Source organism: Littorina saxatilis, linkage group LG5 (assembly GCF_037325665.1).
Source record: "Littorina saxatilis isolate snail1 linkage group LG5, US_GU_Lsax_2.0, whole genome shotgun sequence".
Classification (NCBI taxonomy): domain Eukaryota; kingdom Metazoa; phylum Mollusca; class Gastropoda; order Littorinimorpha; family Littorinidae; genus Littorina; species Littorina saxatilis.
Genome location: NC_090249.1, coordinates 39,350,630 through 39,371,899, shown reverse-complemented (window position 1 = coordinate 39,371,899; position 21,270 = coordinate 39,350,630). Strand labels below are relative to the sequence as shown.

The window sequence follows — 21,270 nt, the reverse complement described above, 5'->3', positions numbered from 1 at the left end:
CGGCAGAAGGCATGCCTATCAAAACATCAACACATTTTTCTGAGTCAGATTCTAACACCCCCGCGACGGTTTGTTTAGATTCTCTATGCATCTTTCTGGGAGGGGAGGACTCAGCAGCCACCTGCTTAGAACTCTGCCTCTTCTTAACGTTATCAGCCATAGCATGTACGACTTTGTCAAAATATTTCAGAAAAAAAATTTTCGAAAAAATTTCACAAGTCAAAAATGGCCAAACAACGCCTTTACAACAAGTACAAAACAAAGAACGATCTCACCTCAATACAGTAGCAAGGTAAGACGACGAAAGAATACCAAGGAGAAGAAACCCGGTCCCTCAGACCAAGCAACATCGGCTGAACAACACACAAATGCGACCAGCTTGTCTGAGCGCTGAGTATGGAATGATAAGATGGCGGCGTATGCGCGCGCATACGGAAGTCAGGCTAGTAGTTAGTCTGGCATTATGGGATAGAGCACTCTCTTTTTTAGAGTGGTCTCCCTTGGTTACCAAGGGGACGCGTACAGCGTATCCAGCACTGAACTAGGGTTAATTGCTATATGTGAGTTGGGTAAGATATGTAATTTAATCAAGATTTGTTGAAACCAATTTCCATACCTCAAGCGTGTTTCCATTCCTCAAGCCTATGCTTGAGTACAAATCCTAATTGTCAATCATTGTTCATATTTCAATTGAATAAAATGTTGTTGAAACCAATTTCCATACCTCGTCTTCCTTCTCCTTGACTTTTTTCTTCTCCTCTTCGTACTCTGCCTGCATGCGTTGCTGTTGTTCGTCCACTTTCCTCTGCTCCCTCTCCTCCTCCCGCCTCTCCTCCTCTTTCCTTTTCATCTCCTCCATCTTACGCTCCTCAATCTGTGTAAAGACGTGAACGCAGAATGTTAGTGCAGTACGTGTTGTCCCCGAAACCCTTCTAGTTGAAACCATCAAATCCTAGGAAATTCAGTTCTGAAAAGGGATGGACTAGCTGTGGAGGAAAAGTCTTCAAGTGGGAGGCCGTAAAAGGGGAACTCCACTGTACATGTTGTGACAGGACATTTTAGGGACCACTAGTTAAACTTCCTTTCATTGCAGGTAACCTTTTTGCAGGGACGTTATGGTACAATAGCCTTGAACACACACATACAGTCTCTATCTGAAGGTGTCCTATTGTTGTCAGTGAGGCCTGAGTTCCAGGTACATACACGTATGACTAGAAATGATGATAGTTATTGTTTTAGTTCTGATTTGCGTTATTTTCTTAAGGCTTGCACATTGAGACATGAGCAGCAAACACACCCCCACCCCCCACCCCCATAACTAAAATAGTCAAACATTTACCTGTCTTTTGAGATCCGACTTGTACTTTTCTGACTGGGATTTCTCTGTTTCAGTCTGAAAGAAAAGTAAAGATTGCCTCACAAGGTCTGTAAATACAGTCACAAATAGCTCTAAATTCACAAAATCAGTTGATCAGATGGAGAGAGAGAGCGAGAGAGAGCGAGAGAGAGAGAGAGCGAGAGAGAGAGAGAGAGAGAGAGAGAGAGAGAGAGAGAGAGAGAGAGAGAGAGAGAGAGAGAGAGAGAGAGAGAGAGAGAGAGAGAGAGAGAGAGAGAGAGAGAAAGAGAGAGAGGAGGGTGTCTGTTCAGGTCTCATGAACTCAGTAATAACTCGGTAGCTTGGAAACATTTTACGTCAAACATATCTGATCAATCTACCCAACAACATTCTAGAACATGATGAAGCCTTCCTCTGCAACAATTACCATCACAACAACAACTTGAATTTATAAACACGCGACTTTCATCCTCAGTTTCCTCCCACTGTGTCTGTATGTTTCAATTTTACACAACAAAATCACAAACAGTTCACCTTAGGCATTCCAAAGATGCCGTGACCACCACGAGCGAAGGTCTGTTCACCCTCAGCGGTGGTCTGCACAGGGGGAGGGCCGAACAAGTCATCCCTCACTTCACCTGGTGCGGCACGGGGACTGCGGAAGGTCACCGTCTTGCGAGGGGAGTCCAGGTTTTCGTTATCGTTACGCATTGTGCGCAAGTTGGCTGCAATGCAACATATGGATCATGGATTTAGCTTTATTTTACCCAGCACAGTACTCACGGAGTTAGTATGCATTCACTTGACATGGAATTGTATCAGTTTGTCAAGGTAGTATAATATAAGATGTTTGATGGGTTGTTGACAGACCAGCTTTTTTGTCTGTCCGAGGGGGAGCATATCGTCTTTTGTTTCATATTTATTGACCAAGGCCGAAGGATCAACCAAAAGTGGTCCTTATAAACAGGTGGTCCTTGTGTTAAGGTGAATTATATGGGCAAAACCTTCGAGGGGATCCATCAATAAATATGAAACAAAAGTCGATATGCCCCCCGAGGACCGACAAAAAAGCTGGTCTGTCAACAAACCATCAAACATCGTTTTTGTCATCATTTTGGTAGTGAGAAAACAAGTGCACAATCAACCCAGGGAGCCATGCTTTGAAACACGGGTCCCGTGCTGATAACCACACGGGTCCCGGTTTGATAACCACTGGCAATCAAAGATGGCGTGTGAAAGCAACTTTCTGTGTTTTTGAGTTCATTAAATGAGTTGGGATGAATATGTCAGGTTTGAGGATGCACAGTTCTGTAGGTTCATCTCGGTATTCCACCCCCTCGGCTTTCTGTTGTAAATATTAAGCTGAGTGATCGAATGTGGAAGCTACGTTTGGTCAAAGGTCACAGAAGATTTGCGTCGTGCAGCGAAGGAAAGAATCGCGATCTTGTTTCCGACTCGGTACCTCTTTGTTTTTCATTAGACCTGTCATTCTGCTTGCTCGGCTTTGTTAGATGTTTGCATATCGTGTTGCTATTTTCTTTGCTTTTATTATTGTTTCTTATTTGTGCTTCGTTTATCGATACAACGTCTTGTGCACGGGTCAAAATGTGTGTGTCAGGTGTCGTTTTACTTGAACTTGACGTTCGTGTTTCTCCGAACGTCTGTGTATCGAAACACAGATACACGCACTCCATGACTTTGTAAGAAGACATAACATATCGGTAGGTTTCATTTGTTTGTGACGAATTTATTGAAGTAGTTTTTTTGTTTTTTGTTTACTTTTGCCAGTTTGCCAGTTGGTTTTTGGAACTTTGCAAAGCAGTGTCTTGTCGTCTGTTTAGGTCTGGGGAAACGCCAATGAAAAGAGCCGAAGAATCCTCGAGCGTTTCTATTGGGTTTGCTTTTGATTATCCATGTAATAGGGCTTCCTGCAACTATGGTAACCGGGGATTTATTCCCCGGGGAACATGAGATTTATTTCCCAAGTGCTTGTGAATGAAAACTCGTGAAAATGATGACAATGAAAGTTAATGCTTCTCTCAGTCACAGCTCCAGGTCTCTTCAGGTAACAAATCATCACTCATCACAGCTTTTACATTTTGTTCATCTGAATACTATCAAGAAGCACTTCAAAGTCTGCTTTTTTAAACGACTGGTAGCTATCTAAATATATCTCTTCCAAAATAATTTACTTTATTGTACCTATACCAGTACTTAGTGTTTGTCATAATACTTTCATTGAAACTAACATGAATAATGAACTGTGGTAGTATGTGTTTAATGGATGAGTAAGGGCTATGGACTTTGGAGAAGATTACAAATGAGAATTAAATGACAGTTGTCATTATTATTGCTACTTACCCAAAATATTGCCGTGGTCATCCCTCATGGGGGCACCACCACCTCCCCGACCGTAGGGGTTGTAGTCCTGAGCTTCTCGCTCAAGTTTGATGTCATATCTGTCATCACAAAACCAGCAATGAACACACATCTCTAACAACAATACCGCATAGAACTCTCTACCAAGCTTTCCGGGCTATACAAGTGAGGGATAATTTATAGTCTCAATGTTTGCGTAATGCTTTTTACCATAACTTTCAGTGATCTTTCCGGATTATAGTGTTACAGAACGGGAGCAAAAACAGTACTGAATAGACAGACATGTCATTTATGGTGAAAGCTCGACTAAAAGTATATCACAGTTAGCAGCCATACAAGTATCTTTGTCACAAAGGCGTTTGCATGCCCAGGCATGGGAATTCCAAAATAGAAAAAACTCTGAAAATAGGCAGAGGTCTAGGGGCCGCCCAGACCCCGGCGGGGTACAGGGGCATAGCCCCGTTGGGGGGACGAGGAAGGAAAATGAATTTTAGCATGTTAGACCAATATTTTGATAGTTCTCGTGTAAGCAAATAATGGATAGAGAGACAATAGTATACATATAATTTAATCACCTTTTTTTTTGCCGCGGACAATTTTTTATTTTCGCTGAAACGCAATTTGCTTTTCCATGCCTGATGCCTTATTCAAATAAGAAGTACAAGGCAAGTAGCATTTGTAATAAGTACTGTAAAATGAGGTTGCACTAAGGTGATGATTAATCCAGTGTACTATTAGGAAAGGACCGGTTTGTTATCTTCATGATGAATCACCAAACATGTCCCATGAATAAAATAGAAGTTTGTCACCTTGTTAGGAACACACGTAAATCCAGGACATAGATTATTTACTGGCGTGGCATACTTTTCTTACAACATTATTTTTTAATCAATTTCCTACAGAATGGATCAGGGTTTTTTCTTTTCTTCTAAACCTTTTTTATTTTCTACTCACCTCTCCTTTTCATCCCTGTCCTTTGCCTTCTTCATCTTCTTCTCTTCAATCTGATAAGAAAACCACAAACAAAGTTAGAAGTGCATGTAATGACATTAACACTCAAGTCAAGACATGTCAAATAACTATTCTAAAAATATGAGAAAGCTGTGTAGATTAAGAAAAAAGATATTAAAAAAAAATCACAAATGTCAATGCATGGATTCCTGAATATGGCTCCAATGATCCATTCAAACTAAACACACACACTTTCCTTCTTTGACTTTTCCTTTAATTGTGTGTTTATGATTAGATCATGTGCAGATATGAACATTTTCTGTCTTTTTCAGTTGCTTGCTTGCCTTCGTGCACATTTTATGTGCATCATGTGTGTGTGTGTGTGTGTGGAAAAGGTTACATGTTTTCATTACCATATAGAAAGCCACATGCTGTCTGCCGAGGATTATGCTTACACTGTTTGCATATACATGTATATGAAAATGAAAGGCAAATTCTTTATTTCTTGAGAAGTGAGTTTGAAAATACATGTACACCACAATTTTCAGTAAATACTGAGTAAGCAATACACACAGAACATTGCTACGTCTATGTGTTTACATTAAAATGAGTAAAAAAAAAAGATGTTTCTTGTCCTAAGCTTACGAATGAAACTTGAAAGAAATGCACCTTATGCAGAGCAATGGTCAAACTAACCGACAACAATCCGTTCCCCTCTCTTTCTCCCTCACTCTCTCTCACTGACCTGTCTGGCAAGTTCAGCTTGGTAGGCCTGGGCTTTTCTCTGTTGTTCTAGCCTCTTGTCGTCATCTGTGGGAAAATCTGCCATGCCCGACACAGGCTGACCCCTGTATGCATAAAACCAAAGTCATGTGATTACCGCATGAGATTCACAATGACCCAGAACTACTCGAGAAATACAAGGATACAGTCCAACCTGCTCTGGCGACCACCTGTTAATAACGCCACATGTTCATTACGACTACCCAATGGATCCCCTCGAAGGTTTTGCCCATATAATTCACCTTAACACAAGGACCACCTGTTTATAAGGACCACTTTTGGTTGATCCTTGGGGCGGGGATATAGCTCAGTTGGTAGCGCGCTGGATTTGTATTCAGTTGGCCGCTGTCAGCGCGAGTTCGATCCCAGGTTCGGCGGAAATTTATTTCACAGAGTCAACTTTGTGTGCAGACTCTCTTCGGTGTCCGAACCACCCCCCGTGTATACTACATTGGGTGTGCACGTTAAAGATCCCACGATTGACAAAAGGGTCTTTCCTGGCAAAATTGCTTAGGCACAGTTAATAATTGTCTACCATACCCGTGTGACTTGGAATAAGGCCGTGAAAGGTAAATATGCGCCGACATGGCTGCAATCTACTGGCCGTATAAAATTTCATCTCACACGGCATCACTGCAGAGCGCCTAGAACTGTACCCACGGAATATGCGCGATATAAGCCTCATTGATTGATTGATTGGTCGATACAGACAGGTTCGACTGTACTTTGAATTTGTGTTCTCACAGACACCCCCCCCCCCCCCCTCCTTCCACTGGCTCCTCCAAGATTGTGTTTTAACACCCAACAAGCTAGACTGCTTACAAAGCATGCTTTTTACAGCAGTACACATGCAAACGGCATGCATCAACACCCAAAGTAACTTTAAACACTCAACCAAACACAACTAAATGAAAAATTAGCGGATGCAACATCAAATCAGAACAGCGCTTCATATGGAAAGATTTCTGACTTGTTTGCTTAATTGGCAACAAAAACACATGCTGTCAGTTTTGATGAATCTGTAATGCTCAACAGTTAATTCATGGGTCTCACCAAACATATCCCACATAGGCGCCTCTGTAGGTAATGAAATAAATTTAACAAATATATATTATAAATGTTCACACTGAATCCAAACTAACGAGTTCAATCTTTTTTTACTGGATCATAATCAAAGGAATAAGGACTGCATGCAGAAGACATCAGCCACAACAGTTTCCCCACTAAAAGTGTATTCACTAGTGAGTCACCCTGATTTCTCCAGCTACACACTGCACACAGATTCTACTACATCAAACCAGCAGCCACAACATTATTTCAAACGTATCCCGAAAACACACATGCTGAACAGAAGGATTCATTTACAAAAACAGTAACATATAAGCTTCAGGCCTGGGAATGAGTAAAAGTGGTTTGGGCGTACTGACGGGAAAATGTTGCGTTTTAAGCATTTTTAAGGGCACATGGAGGCTCTTTTCTTACACAATTAGAAAAGGACTTCGTCGTATTTACGACGAAAGGCGTATCATTCCCAGGCCTGAAGCTTACTTATTTTATGCAATTTATATCGCGCACATATTTCAGCCACGGATTCAAGGCGCAGGGATTTTATGTGTGTTCTATGGCATATCCAAACTGCAGACAAACTCTCTTTTAGTCATACAGTCGAACCCACTTAAAACGAACACGCTAGTTACGAATTTTGACTTATAACGAATTAGTTTTAAGTTCCCAACTGAATACCTCTTTCTTCATGCTTAAAAAAATGCTTAAAACGAATTCTTTATAACGAATTTACGCTTATAACGAGCACTTTTTGGATTCCCAAGCATGCATAATGTCTGTAATTTACTCACGCTTATGACGAAATCTTTAAACTCGTCCCGAGATCGACATATCATGGGAATTTGACTTTGAGAAGTTTGAATACACGTGTGTCAAAGTCTTCCCTTGCGTCGACTGCTTGAACCATTGCTCAACCGATCACTGAATAAAGTTAAACTGATTACACTGTACTCACAAAACAATTTCAAATTTAGAATCAAAGTGATTGATAGCTCAGACACTGAACATGAATGACTGACTGACGTTTATTTCCTTCGCGAATACCAAAAACGAAACATCGAACGGAAGCCATTGCCAAAAATATAGATGCCAGAGTGGTTTCCCTTGGACAAGGGAAACCACACTCTCAACGTTTGCGTTCGCCGGTTCGCGATAGTTTATCAGTCAGTCAGTGCTTTCGATTTGGATTTGAACATCATGTTGCAACAAAAAAACAAAAAACTAAATTGGCCAAGGTTTGCTACCCGTCGCCAAGGTAAGTGATTCCGGACAAATGATAGGAACACCGCGAATGTGGACAGTGTCAGTGTGTGCGCGTGTGTGTGACCAAAAACGTAACAACTGGATGAAACATCTGTGTGCTCACTCTCACTCAAACTCAACAATCATCACTCAACATGAGACACACATGAACATGTACCTGAATATGTCACTTTATTGTCTAAACGTGAAGCAGCATGAAAGTTGCGAAAGAAACAAATTGAAACACCATAAAATGTACAAGACTTAACCCCTTCCCTGCCAGCGTGAAAAAGCGCATTTGTATTCCTGTGTGCCGGAGCAAAATTTGACTTTTGAGGGTGTGTTCACTAAAACGTGAATAATTCAGGCATTTGAAGAGATATCTCTTAGATATTTGGCATGTTTTTTTCTAACATCCCTGGCCCCAATTACAAGTGAAATTAGTTTCATTTGGCAGGACAGAAATTTTTAAGTAATTATTTATTCTTTTTTTTTTCCCCGTGATCAAGCATTTTCGGAACATAACAACACACTTGATCACAAAAATGCATGACAAAACACAACAAAAAACTGGTGTAACAAAGGGAAAAACATCAGGTACTCACAAAACTTCTTGGTAATCAACTTCACTGCTATAAGCATCCAAAGTTATAAGGGTTAGCTGTTCATGGTAAGGTAAGTCCGGAATCGCACGTCATACTCCACAGCTGAGACTCAGAAGCAACAAAGTCACAATCCACAGAGCAGGCAAAGTCCACACACTACTTCCAGTATATGAATTTTGTGTGATAATCCACAAAACACTGAGGAAAGCACAAGGCTGCTCTCAAGGTACTGGTCAGCATAAAGGTTTGTTTGGAAGACAAGGTGGTTGATGAGGTCGTCATCAAAAAACAGCTGCATCCAGTCTACTGGTTCAAAATTGTCAACATTGCACTGCATGCCTGGATTGCCTTGAAATTGGATGTCTTGGTTTGGCGCAGTTGCATCAGCATCTGTCCAATTTCTTATCTTATCTTCCTGACGTTGTCTTGGAATTTGTCGGGCACGGCCGCGGCCACGCCCCCTCGCATTACCTCTCCCTCGTTGTCCTCTTCCCACACTGCTTCCTCGACCCCTGCCGCGACCTCTGACCACAGGACATGAAGTTGATGGGCCAGGCATTGGTTCTGCTTCGGCATCACTGCCATCAGTCTCCGACTGATCACTGTCAGTGGCAGATACACTTGGTTCGTAGCTGATATCATTGTCATCATCAATGCCTACCTCGGACAAAAGAGGGTGGTGCTGGTTGAAATCAGTTTCTTCCTCGTCTGATTCGCTGTCACTTCCATCTCTAAGGTCTTCATCATCACTGTCTTGGTCATTTAGGCACTCTTGAAGCACTTCAAGTGCTGAATAGCGCTTGAAAACAGACCTCGTGGTACCCCCACGCCGTCCACCATCCGACATCTTTGTTGACGACTTAACACAGATAACTCCCGAAGTTTCAAAATTCTCCCAAACATCAATATTTGCTATTCATAACGGTCAAAGGGAAGGAACCGTTGGTTCAAGATGTCTAACTGCTCTGCCAACAGTTTTTGCAGTTACCCCCCTTCTTGGGTGGATACAGGACTCTGATGCGTACACCTCGAACGACGTTCGTGGCGGGGCAGACAGGATGCCAAAAAACACCTCGAACGCCGTTCGTGGCAGGGCAGGGAAGGGGTTAAAAAAAAAAAAAAAAAAAAAACAAAAAAAAAAATCGATCAATTTTCTTAATACGAATTTTGGTTAAGACGAACTTTTTTTCCGATCCCCAGTGATTCGTCTTAAGCGAGTTCGACTGTACTCTCTTCTCTCTCTCACACACACACACACACACACACACAAACACACACACACACACACAGACACACAGGCACTCACACACAAACACACACACACACACACACACACACGCACACATAAACGCATGCACACACACATGAACTCACACATGCATGCCCAAAAACAAACACAAGCACACACACACACATTCACACACTCTCTCACAATTTCACACACAAACACACCCACACACACATACACAGAATCACAAAAGGTAACACCACTCACCCTTCTCTGTGATTCACTCTCCGCGCCCCAGGTCCTCCCCCTCCTCCTCCCCCACCATAGCCCCCGAGCTCCTGTTCCGCACCACCATGACGCCCCAGGATCAGGTTTGGTACTCTGCCTCCTCCTCTGCCGCCTCCTCCTCCTCCACCGCCTCCCCCTCCAACTGTCACACCCAGGTTAACAAAAAGTTCCAAGTCAGCATCAAAAATGTCTCCTTTTTTGGCAGCTGCTAAATTATTTAGACTCAGAAGAATAAAAATTAGACATGTGACCTAGGGTCTGGGATATATTTGCCTCTTAATCTTGTCGTCATCGATGGTAACATCAACCATGCCTGGTTGACTGCCACATTTTTTTAATTTCTTTTTTTGTATATAAAAAGCTTTACAGTAAATACCGAAGAAATCCAAGAATGAATACAGTAAATATGTGTTCCGCTGCCACCCCATTTTTATCCCCAAGCTATGTCCACTTGGTGTAATGCACTACATGCTGACAAGCCTTATATAAGCAGACTTCAAGCATAAACACCTTAGATAATTTGAAACAATCAACCAAATACACTCAACGGCAAACCAGATGCAGTAACCATCAACAAGAAACTGCCCATTTGAGAAAGATTTCGGACTTGCTTGCTTTTCCAAAGCCCTCAAACAAAGACACATGCTGTCAATTTTAAAGAATTTAATGCGAAACAAATATATAATCCAGGGCCTCACCAAACCTATTCCATTTTGGCGGATACCATACAGGTTCTGAAGAGAATGAGGAAATTTAACAAATAGGAACAAAAGGAATAACAAAAAGTATATAATTATACAGATGACCCTCAGGTACAAAACAGATTATACCAACATTACTCATGACTTCGAGTACTACAGAGTTAAAAGAAAAAAATGATCACTATATCAGTTATTCTTCAGTAAGATTTTACTTAGTGAATTTGCTTTACAAGGCAGTAAAAATATATGACTTTAAACGGCACTGCACAGGGTATCTATATGATCTTTGTCCAAAACTGAACAGTCCCAACAAAGAGATGGGGTTCTGAAATCTCCATTTGTACCAACTTAACTAATAGTGAGCAACATTATGGTTTATACCCTCTTTTTACGGCTGATTTTCACAAACAAAAAAACAAAACACTTCAGCTGGGCCTTAGCAATTTACGTCAAATTGTAAACTTACTAACTGAGAATCTCATGTTTGCTACATTATCACTGTAGCCACACCACACACTGCAAGACAGTTTTTTCCTTCAGTCTGTCTATGAGCAGTTGCTGAACGTACCTGCCACCTCCTCCAAGGGGTTGCGTGTTGCGTAGAAGTTGTACGCTTCATCCACAGAGCTCTGGCCTAATGATCCCGCCCCTGTCACGTAGGACCTGAAACACAGCAGCGCCTTGTTAAGCTGCTTATCTTTAAAGTTATGGGAGAAGATCAAGTCTGCTCTGTGGAGGACCTGTGACATACTGCTACATATTGAGTAGCCTTACTGAGTCCATTTCTAATAGGAAGGTTTCCGCCAGTTATCTCTTTGAGGTTTTGGGTGCTTACAGAGTACCGTGCCCCTTGCGGGGGCATCAAACATAGAGGTCACAAGCAGGGTCAAGGGGAAGGTCGGCTGGGCGGACAGGAGACTACAATAGGAAGGTTTCCGCCAGTTATCTCTCTTTGAGGTTTTGGGTGCTTAGAAGTTAGAGAGTACCGTGCCCCTTGCGGGGGCATCAAACATCGAGGTCACAAGCAGGGTCAAGGGGAAGGTTGGCTGGGCGGACAGGAGACTATTGTATGACAAAGACGAAGTTAACACTTTTTGTTTACAGTCTTCTGAGTATTCTATAACAATTAGAAGTACTCAATTAAACAGAAATTTATTTTGCTCTTTATAGGAACGATGTACTGTCAGCCTCTAACTGCTGCTCTGGTAGAAATACTTTTACGTACATTATTGTGAGTAAGCCCTCAGACATTTGACCAGGCAAATACATATAATACAATTTTCGATTCATAATACACGTGGATACAATTTTCCACCAGGTATCTGCATAATACAGTAAATATAATGTTTCATCAGTACTATAGTCTATACACAATTTTCATTCGGTTACCAGACCTGGGAACCCCCGTTTTGCACTTGGAGTATTCTCAAGCAAACTTAGTGTAATTTAAACAAGAAGAGCAAACGCTCGATCGAGTCACTTTCGCAGTTCTGAATATTATATGAGGCATCAGATGGACAGGAAGAAATTGCTATTCACAACACAATACAGATGTAAATAATTTGATGTAAAGAATAATCCTATAAAGTTTGAATCAAATCCGATGAATAGTTTCAGAGATATGATATTTCAATTTTTTTCCTTCAAGACATACCTGTGACCTTGAAAAAGGTCAAAGGTCACCAAAGCAGACGTCAAAGTGTAGAGGTCACTGGGAGTCACGTTCACATAAAATTTGAGCCCGGTCACTTTTATAGTTTCCGAGAAAAGCCCAACGTTAAGTTGTGTGTTGCCGAACAGAAAAGGCTAGTTATCTCCCTTGTTTTTCTGATAACGTTCGTAAAAGGCTACAGATGTAAATACTTTGATGTAAAGAATAATCCTACAAAGTTTCAATCACATCCGATGAACTTTGTCAAAGATATAAAATGTCTAATTTTTCCTTTGACGCTGACCTGTGACCTTGAAAAAGGTCAAAGGTCAACGAAACCATCGTTAAAGTGTAGAGGTCATTGGAGGTCACGACTAAACAAAATATGAGCCGGATCGCTTTGATAGTTTCCGAGAAAAGTCCAACGTTAAGGTGGTGTCTACGGACGGCCGGCCGGACGGCCGGCCGGACAGACTAACACTGACCGATTACATAGAGTCACTTTTTCTCAAGTGACTCAAAAAAATTAGTGTACTCCACACATCATTTGAACATCGATGATTCAAGCATGCTTCACAGGCGTCCGTCGCACCGTTAATTAAGTTTACCAATACATTTAAAACAAATACTTCTTTCGATGTTTACTGACAAAATCTGTAATCATGTGTCAAAATACTGGATCGGCTTCGGGATGCGCTTGTGAAGAAAAGTAGTCCAGGAATTTTTGTCGTCATATTTTTTTCCACTGACCGTACTGATCGTATTCTAGACAATCATGCATACAAAATATGGCGAAATCGTATGGGTTCCCAGGTCTGAGTAACCTATCACACAAAACTAGCGTCAACACTCACGCGGGTGCGTACTCCAGACCAGCAGGTGGCCCCAGAGTGGAGACTCGCGGTGCTTCCAGCAGACTCTCAAAGCCTGTGCCCAGCAGCCCTCTGCCGGGTCCCTGCGAGTTCAGGTTCATAGGCTGGTCCAGGATGCTCCCTCCCACGCCGTATCCCCCGAACTTCTGGTCCTTCTGGCGCCTTCGACCCAGGATCAGCTCTGACCTTGGGCTGTGAAGAACAACAAATGTGTACTGTGAACCCCCCCCCCCCCCCCCCCCCCATTTCACGACCTTCAAAAATCTAAGAAAATCGGGTCTTAACAGGAAGGGAGTCTTGAAATGGAGGTAAATTTACTGAGGCTATGAACAGATCTGGGGGTTCCACTGTATAATTTAGAGGGATGTCTATAGTACTGCATGAGGACTGTTCACATATATTTCTACTTCCGTCTTCCCACTGAGAGAAATTAAAGTCATGAACATCTACATCCCCCTCTCAAGACCTATACACATTTGTGACCCTCCACCACGGAATGAGTCACATGTCACCTTTGCATGATTTTCATATTTTTACATTTTCCTAAAGAGTTTTTTATGCTCTATCCAGTGGTGAAACCCGTTTTAGAAAAGAGCGAAAACTGTTTGAGTTATAAGCCTGTGACTAAGGTGACCCTCACACTGTTACCAGACACTCCCCGGACTTATATTAAGCCTAGCGCAGAACCGCGCAAGGTGACATGCGACTCATTTCGTGGTGGAGGGTCACATTTGTGAAAATCAGGTCTTGAAAGTAAGGGAGTCTTAAAATGGGGTAACATTTAGAGAGGCTATGATATGAAAGTCTTAGAAAAAAAGGCTCTTAAAGGGGAGGGCCGGTACATCTTAAATTGAGGGGTCTTAAAAGGAAGGGGGGGGGGGGATGTGGGGGGGAGGGGGGTTGTGTTCCACTGTACCTGATATCATCCAGTTTTTCCAGGCTGCCAATAATCTTTTCGCGGTAGGCCTGCACATGTGGTTGGCGAGGTTTGGAGGCCTGAGCCCGCCTCTGCACGTTGCTCTCCTCTGAGTCTCCGAAGCCTGAGTAATCCACCTGCATGTCCAACTGCTTTTCTCTGAAAATCATGCACATAGGTCAGTATGCTTGTCTAGAAGGTGGTCAAGAAGCTTTCAAACAGGTCTATCATTATTTCCATCTCTATTACCTTGAACGCTATAATAAAAAATATAAAATTTTACGGTCAGCATGATCGTCTAGAAGGAGGTTTAAGGCGCTTTCAAACTGATCGTAGTCTATCATCATTTCCATCTCTATTACATTCAACGCTATAATAAAAATTAAAAAAATGTAAAACCTGAAATGATCACTCAAACACACAGACTGATAGCACACTCTTTTTTTTTATTGAGCAACTTAATTAGTGAAAATTGTTTAACAAGTAATATAAAACTCTGATCACCATAGTCGATCAATGATTCAGTCTTATATATGATAAATTTGCTCTTATTACGGACATCAAACTTAACTGAGAGAGAGAGAGAGAGAGAGAGAGAGAGAGAGAGAGAGAGAGAGAGAGAGAGAGAGAGAGAGAGAGAGAGAGAGAGAGAGAGAGAGAGAGAGAGAGAGAGAGAGAGAGAGAGAGAGAGAGAGAACAAGAACAAATCTTTAATTGTCTAAGGCCACTGTAGCCCCTTACAATAGTGGTTAAAATAACAGCAATAGTATCTGCACAGTTATAAATTATAGTCACGCATAAAATTCAGAGAGAGAGAGAGAGAGAGAGAGAGAGAGAGAGAGAGAGAGAGAGAGAGAGAGAGAGAGAGAGAGAGAGAGAGAGAGAGAGAGAGAGAGAGAGAGAGAGAGAGAGAGAGAGAGAGAGAGAGTTGGATATGCAGTGACACAGATCATGCCATTTAAAACACTAAAGTTGACTATACTGACTGTTATATTATTATACAAATGAATATGTCATTATATGTCTGACGTACACCATGTGTCGCTTTTTGAGATATAGCCTAAAAAGTAGAAAACATGCAGTTGCTTTGATTTATGAACATTCTAAAACTTACAGGGGCATTAATTAACACAGAAAAGTCACACACCTATACTTAAATACAAGCAAACAACACAAGAAAGGAAAGCGACAACTTAGCCAGAGGTGCATGTGACTCTGTCAATCAGTCTGACAATAACGTTATGGAAACATTCAATACAAAGTATGAACAAAAAGAGCAAGTAGAGATCGTGCATGCCACAGGAGTGGACGTATAGAAGGAGCGAACGAGAAGAAGAAGATCAAAATGATAACATTTTTGATAGATTGTATAAAAACTGTAAATACATCTCAATACTAGATGAATACCCGCGAAGCCGGGTACGGCTTCGCCAGGAAGAAGTCGAGCCTAATACACGGCTGCGCCGGGGACCCGGCTTTGCCGGCCCACCGCACGAAGGAAGGGAGATAAACGCGCAAAACACTGGAGAAGAGTAAAAATAATATAACGGGAATATGGATTGAGCGTTGTCGACAGTGACCTTCTAAAAATAGAAACGGGAATATGGATTGACGCCACACGAAGGAAGGGAGATAAACGCTGAAAACACTGGAGAAGATAAGAAAGAGTTACTGGGAATGGATCCAGAGAAAAACCAAAATCGGTTCAGCGCGCATGAGAGCACGTGTTGAAATATCTAATCAACCAGGTTGTGTCCGGGGTGTACCTGAATATGGCCACCAAATTTGAAAGAGATCCATCGAGAACTTTGGCCGTGCATCGCGGACACACACACACACACACACACACACACACACACAGACACAAGTCGTATATATATATATATAGATAGATAGTACATACATCCTGTGAAATAAACCCAAAGTGTAATATTTTTATTTTAAAAGAGGACTTTTTCGCATAGCGCAGAAAAGGCGAAGAAAGTTGTGTGTGCACGACGCCAGTCTCATTATCTGCAAGGGAGTCTTAGCTGCGCATGTCTGCCTGGCCAGGGATGCAAAGGCGTGCATGCGCAGGGCTGGGCATCACCTTTGTTCAAGATTTGAGCAAAGAGAGAGGTCAGGTTTTTGTTTCTGCAATTATTTTCCACCTCTCCTGTTTTGAGCCAAAAAGGTAGGTCAAAAAGAGTATTCCCCTTACCCACATTTTTTTTTATCAACAAACTTTTTTTATAAGTCACTGAATGTTTGCATCAACGTTTTTCTTCTGTACAATGATAACAATTGGTTAATATTCATTATTTTAATATAACTTGCTGTCTTTTAAAATTACATATTTGAATATTATTTCACTTTACGAGGACTGAACCGCAATCAATTTTGTTTGCACTTTTGGTTGTAAGGGTGATTGTTCAGAATGGTGAGAGTGTGTGGGTGTGACTGTTTTGATGTTTGGCATGCTTTTTTAAGCTTTATATAATTCCTAATGGCAGTTTGTTTTTGACTGGCGCAAACACAAAAACTGACATCTAGGACACCAAAACCCAGGATATATTAACATATTCATATTGTACAAACAAAACAGCAGAATAAGACCCAGAAAATATACAAATAATATAGACTATACACAAACACCAAGAAGCACAGTGTATAAGCACCAAGAAAACCCAGGCACAGCCAACCAAATCACACCCAGAGGGATAAAATGACACCAAGAACACTTGAGGAGTGGCGGGAAAAAATTACCCAATGCCAAATCCATTTCCTGTAGGGTTGTCATCCATGTTTGATCGCCTCTCTCTGAAGGATATGAATTATTTCATGCACACTAAAGTTGTCAAAGTATCTATATATGAGAGTATGATATTTGCCATGACAAGCATGAAATCATAACACTGTAAAAATAAAAAATAAAAAAAAAAGAAGCCTGAAGACATGTAACTCAAGTGCCAAAAGATTTGCTGTCTTTCATTTAACTCTAGTGCCAAAAGATGCTCACGCACAGAATGACCAATTTAAAGTAATGTGTCCACATTTTTGTTCCAATAGTTTAGAAGAAAAAGTTTTGGAGGGACATGTTGGTCAATGAAAGACACAGACAATGAAATAATTAGTTTCAAGTTACAATTTGAGATGATGCACCCAAAACTGAAAGAAAATCATCAAGATTTGTAATACCACAGAAAGACCATGATGTCTTTAGTAGAAGAATGTGGCACTCAGTTCAACAAAGAACGCACACAGGAACCAAACCACAACAGTTAATTCAGACAGGGAAACCAAAGTATTTTTAAGATGTTCACCACGTCTTCTATAGAGAAACGTCAAACTATTAAGTTTTAGCAATACAAATCAACAGTATTCAAATGTGAGGTGTGTAATGTTATATACAACAACCTCGATCTGAGAGTGAAGATGAAATTGGCAAGATTTTCTGAAACACTGGGACTAATAATTTTAAGGATTGAATTTTTGTCAAGTCTGAGTTACGTCCAAGAGAGAGTTTGTTGTAATATTTTCATTCAATTCTTCGCACAGGATTACATTAAATCTGAAGTTCCTCAACAAAAAACAAAAAGTCACGAAAGATTAATTCTCAAAAGGGTTGGTCATGATTCTTTACACTATTTTCACTGTGAAAATGCTGGTTTCCTTCATGTAAACAGCTGGTTTGTTTCGCACCCCCATTTGTCCGCTTTTTGTGTGCACTTTTTGGCACTTAATAGTCGGAGTCAAAAAAATAAATCTCCGTAGGAAAACTGCTAATCACTTACCTAATTTGCACAAAATCATGTCTGTCTAAGGCAACAATGTAATTGGTTTAAATTTCTCCGAACTTGAATAAAATGTAACATTGATTTGATACGTCTTCAAATCCTGTCAAGGAACTAGCCACTATACGTATGATGATTGCTAGCACTAAGTTGTCAAATTCATCGTATATGAATTCCCTGCAAACTAGCAGAATCAGAAACATTTTATCAAAAAGAAGATAAGTTACCTCCTCCTGCCCTCAGCAGCCTCCTGCATCTGTTTTTGGAGATCGTCGCGGTACTGCTCCTTCTGCCTCTGCTTCTCATTCTGCGTCTGTTGCCCTGCACGCACAATATTATGTTGCACAATATGGATGAGCAAAGTTCTCGTCTCACTCAATGCAAACAGTGGATTCTTACCCCCCTTTTACAACTTCTAAAACTGATGAGAAAATCAGGTCTTAAAAGGGCGGGGATGTAGCTCAGTCGGTAGCGCGCTGGATTTCTATCCAGTTGGCCGCTGTCAGCGTGAGTTCGTCCCCACGTTTGGCGAGAGATTTATTTCTCAGAGTCAACTTTGTGTGCACTCTCCTCGGTGTCCGAACACCCCCGTGTGTACACGCAAGCACAAGACCAAGTGCGCACGAAAAAGATCCTGTAATCCATGTCAGAGTTCGGTGGGTTAACTAAGAAACACGAAAATACCCAGCATGCTTCCTCTGAAAGCGGCGTATGGCTGCCTAAATGGCAGGGTAAAAACGGTCATACATGTAAAAGCCGTGGGAGTTTCAGCCCATGAACGAAAAAAAAAGAAAAAAAAAAGGTCATAAAAAGAAGGTTGTTTTAAAATGGAGGTAACTTTGTAGAAGTAATGAACAAAATCTTATAATTCACATACACACAGAAAAGAAGGGGGGTGGGGGGTCTTAAATGGGGGCAGTTTCCATGACTATCTCCATCATTTGCTAGATGAACAGATAGTAAAGGAATTTACAAATTTAGGGTACACAAACACATACTCAAGGAAACAAAGGATGCATTTTGATGTTTCAAATCGGCGTATGCTGCCTGAATGGCGGGGTAAAAACGGTCATACACATAAAAATCCACTTGTGCTAAAAACATGAGTGAACGTGGGAGTCTAAAGCCCATGAACGAAGAAGAAGAAGAAGATGTTTCAAATTAATTCTGTCAAAAGCTGACAGAAATTTTACTCTACTTGGTTATGCAAAGAGTTATCTTTGAATAAAGAAATGTACAGTCTCACAATACACACATGTTACAGTCCAAACTTCCCAGTATCACGTGTCTACACACACACTCCCAGTACAATATTCGTGTCACTCTCACAAACCTGAACATGCAAATGAATATTACGACTACTACTGAATAAAAAGTTTTAAAAAAAGTGTAAAGTCAACTAATCTGCTTCCAGGTGAAAGTAACAAGTTCAAGTTCAAGTTTATTAGTCCATAACCCATGGGGGCATTTTGAACAATAAATACAATCAATACAATCATGATATATGCTAATATAGTAAAATAAAAAAAAATGAAAAAAATTAAAAAAAGAAAAGAAAAATTATGAAAAACTGTTACAAATTCTATTAATAAAGTCCAAAATATTCTTTAGCAATTTCTTTTTCTTAGTAGCTGTCACAGGTCAGTTTTCGTCAGCCTGTTTCTTTCTGCGTGCGCCTTCCAAAGGAAGTTTATGGAAGGAAAACACGCCGCCTTTTCGTATTAGCTAAAGAAACAGGTACTGCCTGGACTTTACTTTCCTTCACTCTTTCCCATGCTCTCGAAGTAGCGGAGAAAGGTCAACATTGGTTTACATAATTTAATACATGGATAGTGTTAATAAAATTCTTGCAATGCAGCACACATTAATCAGGTTAGTCTATATTTTTGCTAAATATCAGTATTGTACTAAATGTATTACACACTGTTCAAGCTAGGTCATGTTACTTGCATCTCAGCACACTCTGATCACATGTCTATTGCTGCTGGATTTCAATTCTGTCACGGTAATCTAACGTGACTCCGCTGCTGCAAACGTTCTTCATAATCTTCCCTTGGAGGACATCAAAACAAAAGGAATACACATAATGTTTATGAAGTTTTGACTTAGCTCGATGTCATTGAAAAGGTACTCGAGATGACGTGCAGCACTTGACTAGTCTTGAAGACCGCGCTCCTGGTTTGAGTCATCACTCTTCTTCTCAAGACACCATCATCAAGTTAATAGCAGTAGTAGTCTGGTTACATCTCTCTCCACAATTTCGGCAACATGAGGAAGAGGAAGATGAATGAATCAATTGGACCGTGGGTTCCTTCAAAGACAGGGGAACGGCTTTTCCTCCAAGCGTTCTTCGCTCCATGGACTTGCGGAAAACGACCCTCTCGTGAAACGATTTTAGTTTACGTCAGTACACTTGGATACGTCATATGAATACGTCACTTGGCTACGTCGTGTAATGCGCGAGTAGTCTCGGTTGCCTATTCTATTCTTGACAGGTTCGCGCTTCATAATATCGATTCATGACAGCCCCTTTCTTGAGAATGAATTTCCCAAATTTAGTCACTATATGAAGCGCGACTTAAATAATCTGCTCCATGGTTGTCACAACCCGGTATTTCTTACCTCCTTTCTTCTTCACAAAAACGATTGGAGCATTGTACGGTGAGTTTGCCGGTTCAATGACCCCGAGCTTCAACATCTCGTCGATCTCGTCTTCGACCGTTTTCACCATCGCATGAGGTACGAGTCTCGGTCGAACAAACACAGGTTTCTTCTCTGTAAGTTCGATTCTGCACTTCTCCAAGTTGGTAGTAATCGGTACATCAGTCAGATTCTTGGAGAATGCACTACAGATCGCTTTCGCCTCTTTTGTTCTTTCTCTACTCAATTCTTTACAGAAGTTCACGCTTGTGACATCTTCTGTACGAGTAGTTTCCAGCAGAGGAATCATCTTCTGAGTGTCTATTCGGAAGATATCATCGTTCATCGTATCATCTTCCTCGATGACTACGGCGATGTGTTCTTCTGCTTCTTCTTTTTTTTTCGTCAATTCTGTTTCTGAGGTCGACAACGTATTCTGCTGACGTCTTCTGTTCACCTTCGACCGATTCATCAGTCCATGCACGACGCAGAACCTGCATGGGACCTCTGATGGTCTTGCCATACCGCATTTCAAAGGGTGAGAACCCCAGACTGTCTTGAGGTGCTTTCTTGGTTCTGCCTTTTGGCGCTGTTATTTGGCATGTGTCACACGAGAGACAGTAACGTTTTATGTCTCCGACCAAACCTGGCCACCAGAACTCACACCTGATTCTATCAGTGGTTTTCTTCTGCCCGAGATGACCTGTCATCGGGTGGTCGTGCCCAAAAGAAAGCACTTTGCTTCTCATTTCTTTGGGAACAACGACTTTACTAGATTCATTCCCGGTTTTGTCGAGGGTTGTCCTGTACAAGATTTCTTTCTTGTATACATATTTCACA

General features: G+C 41.2%; 1 protein-coding gene across 1 annotated transcript in view; it reads right to left on the bottom strand.

Moving 5' to 3' along the window:
* Nucleotides 1–21,270, bottom strand: part of LOC138967097 (uncharacterized) — a 128,278-nt gene that overhangs the window by 33,149 nt on the left and 73,859 nt on the right. Inside the window, exons 31-43 of the mRNA XM_070339577.1 lie at nt 18,018–18,111; nt 16,763–16,816; nt 14,018–14,176; nt 13,084–13,293; nt 11,147–11,241; nt 9,857–10,019; nt 6,503–6,526; nt 5,412–5,514; nt 4,670–4,719; nt 3,698–3,795; nt 1,871–2,061; nt 1,340–1,393; nt 725–874 (exon numbers count right to left, since the gene is read on the bottom strand). Coding sequence (XP_070195678.1) covers nt 725–874; nt 1,340–1,393; nt 1,871–2,061; nt 3,698–3,795; nt 4,670–4,719; nt 5,412–5,514; nt 6,503–6,526; nt 9,857–10,019; nt 11,147–11,241; nt 13,084–13,293; nt 14,018–14,176; nt 16,763–16,816; nt 18,018–18,111 — 1,445 coding nt within the window. The remainder of the gene's footprint in view (nt 1–724; nt 875–1,339; nt 1,394–1,870; nt 2,062–3,697; nt 3,796–4,669; nt 4,720–5,411; nt 5,515–6,502; nt 6,527–9,856; nt 10,020–11,146; nt 11,242–13,083; nt 13,294–14,017; nt 14,177–16,762; nt 16,817–18,017; nt 18,112–21,270) is intronic.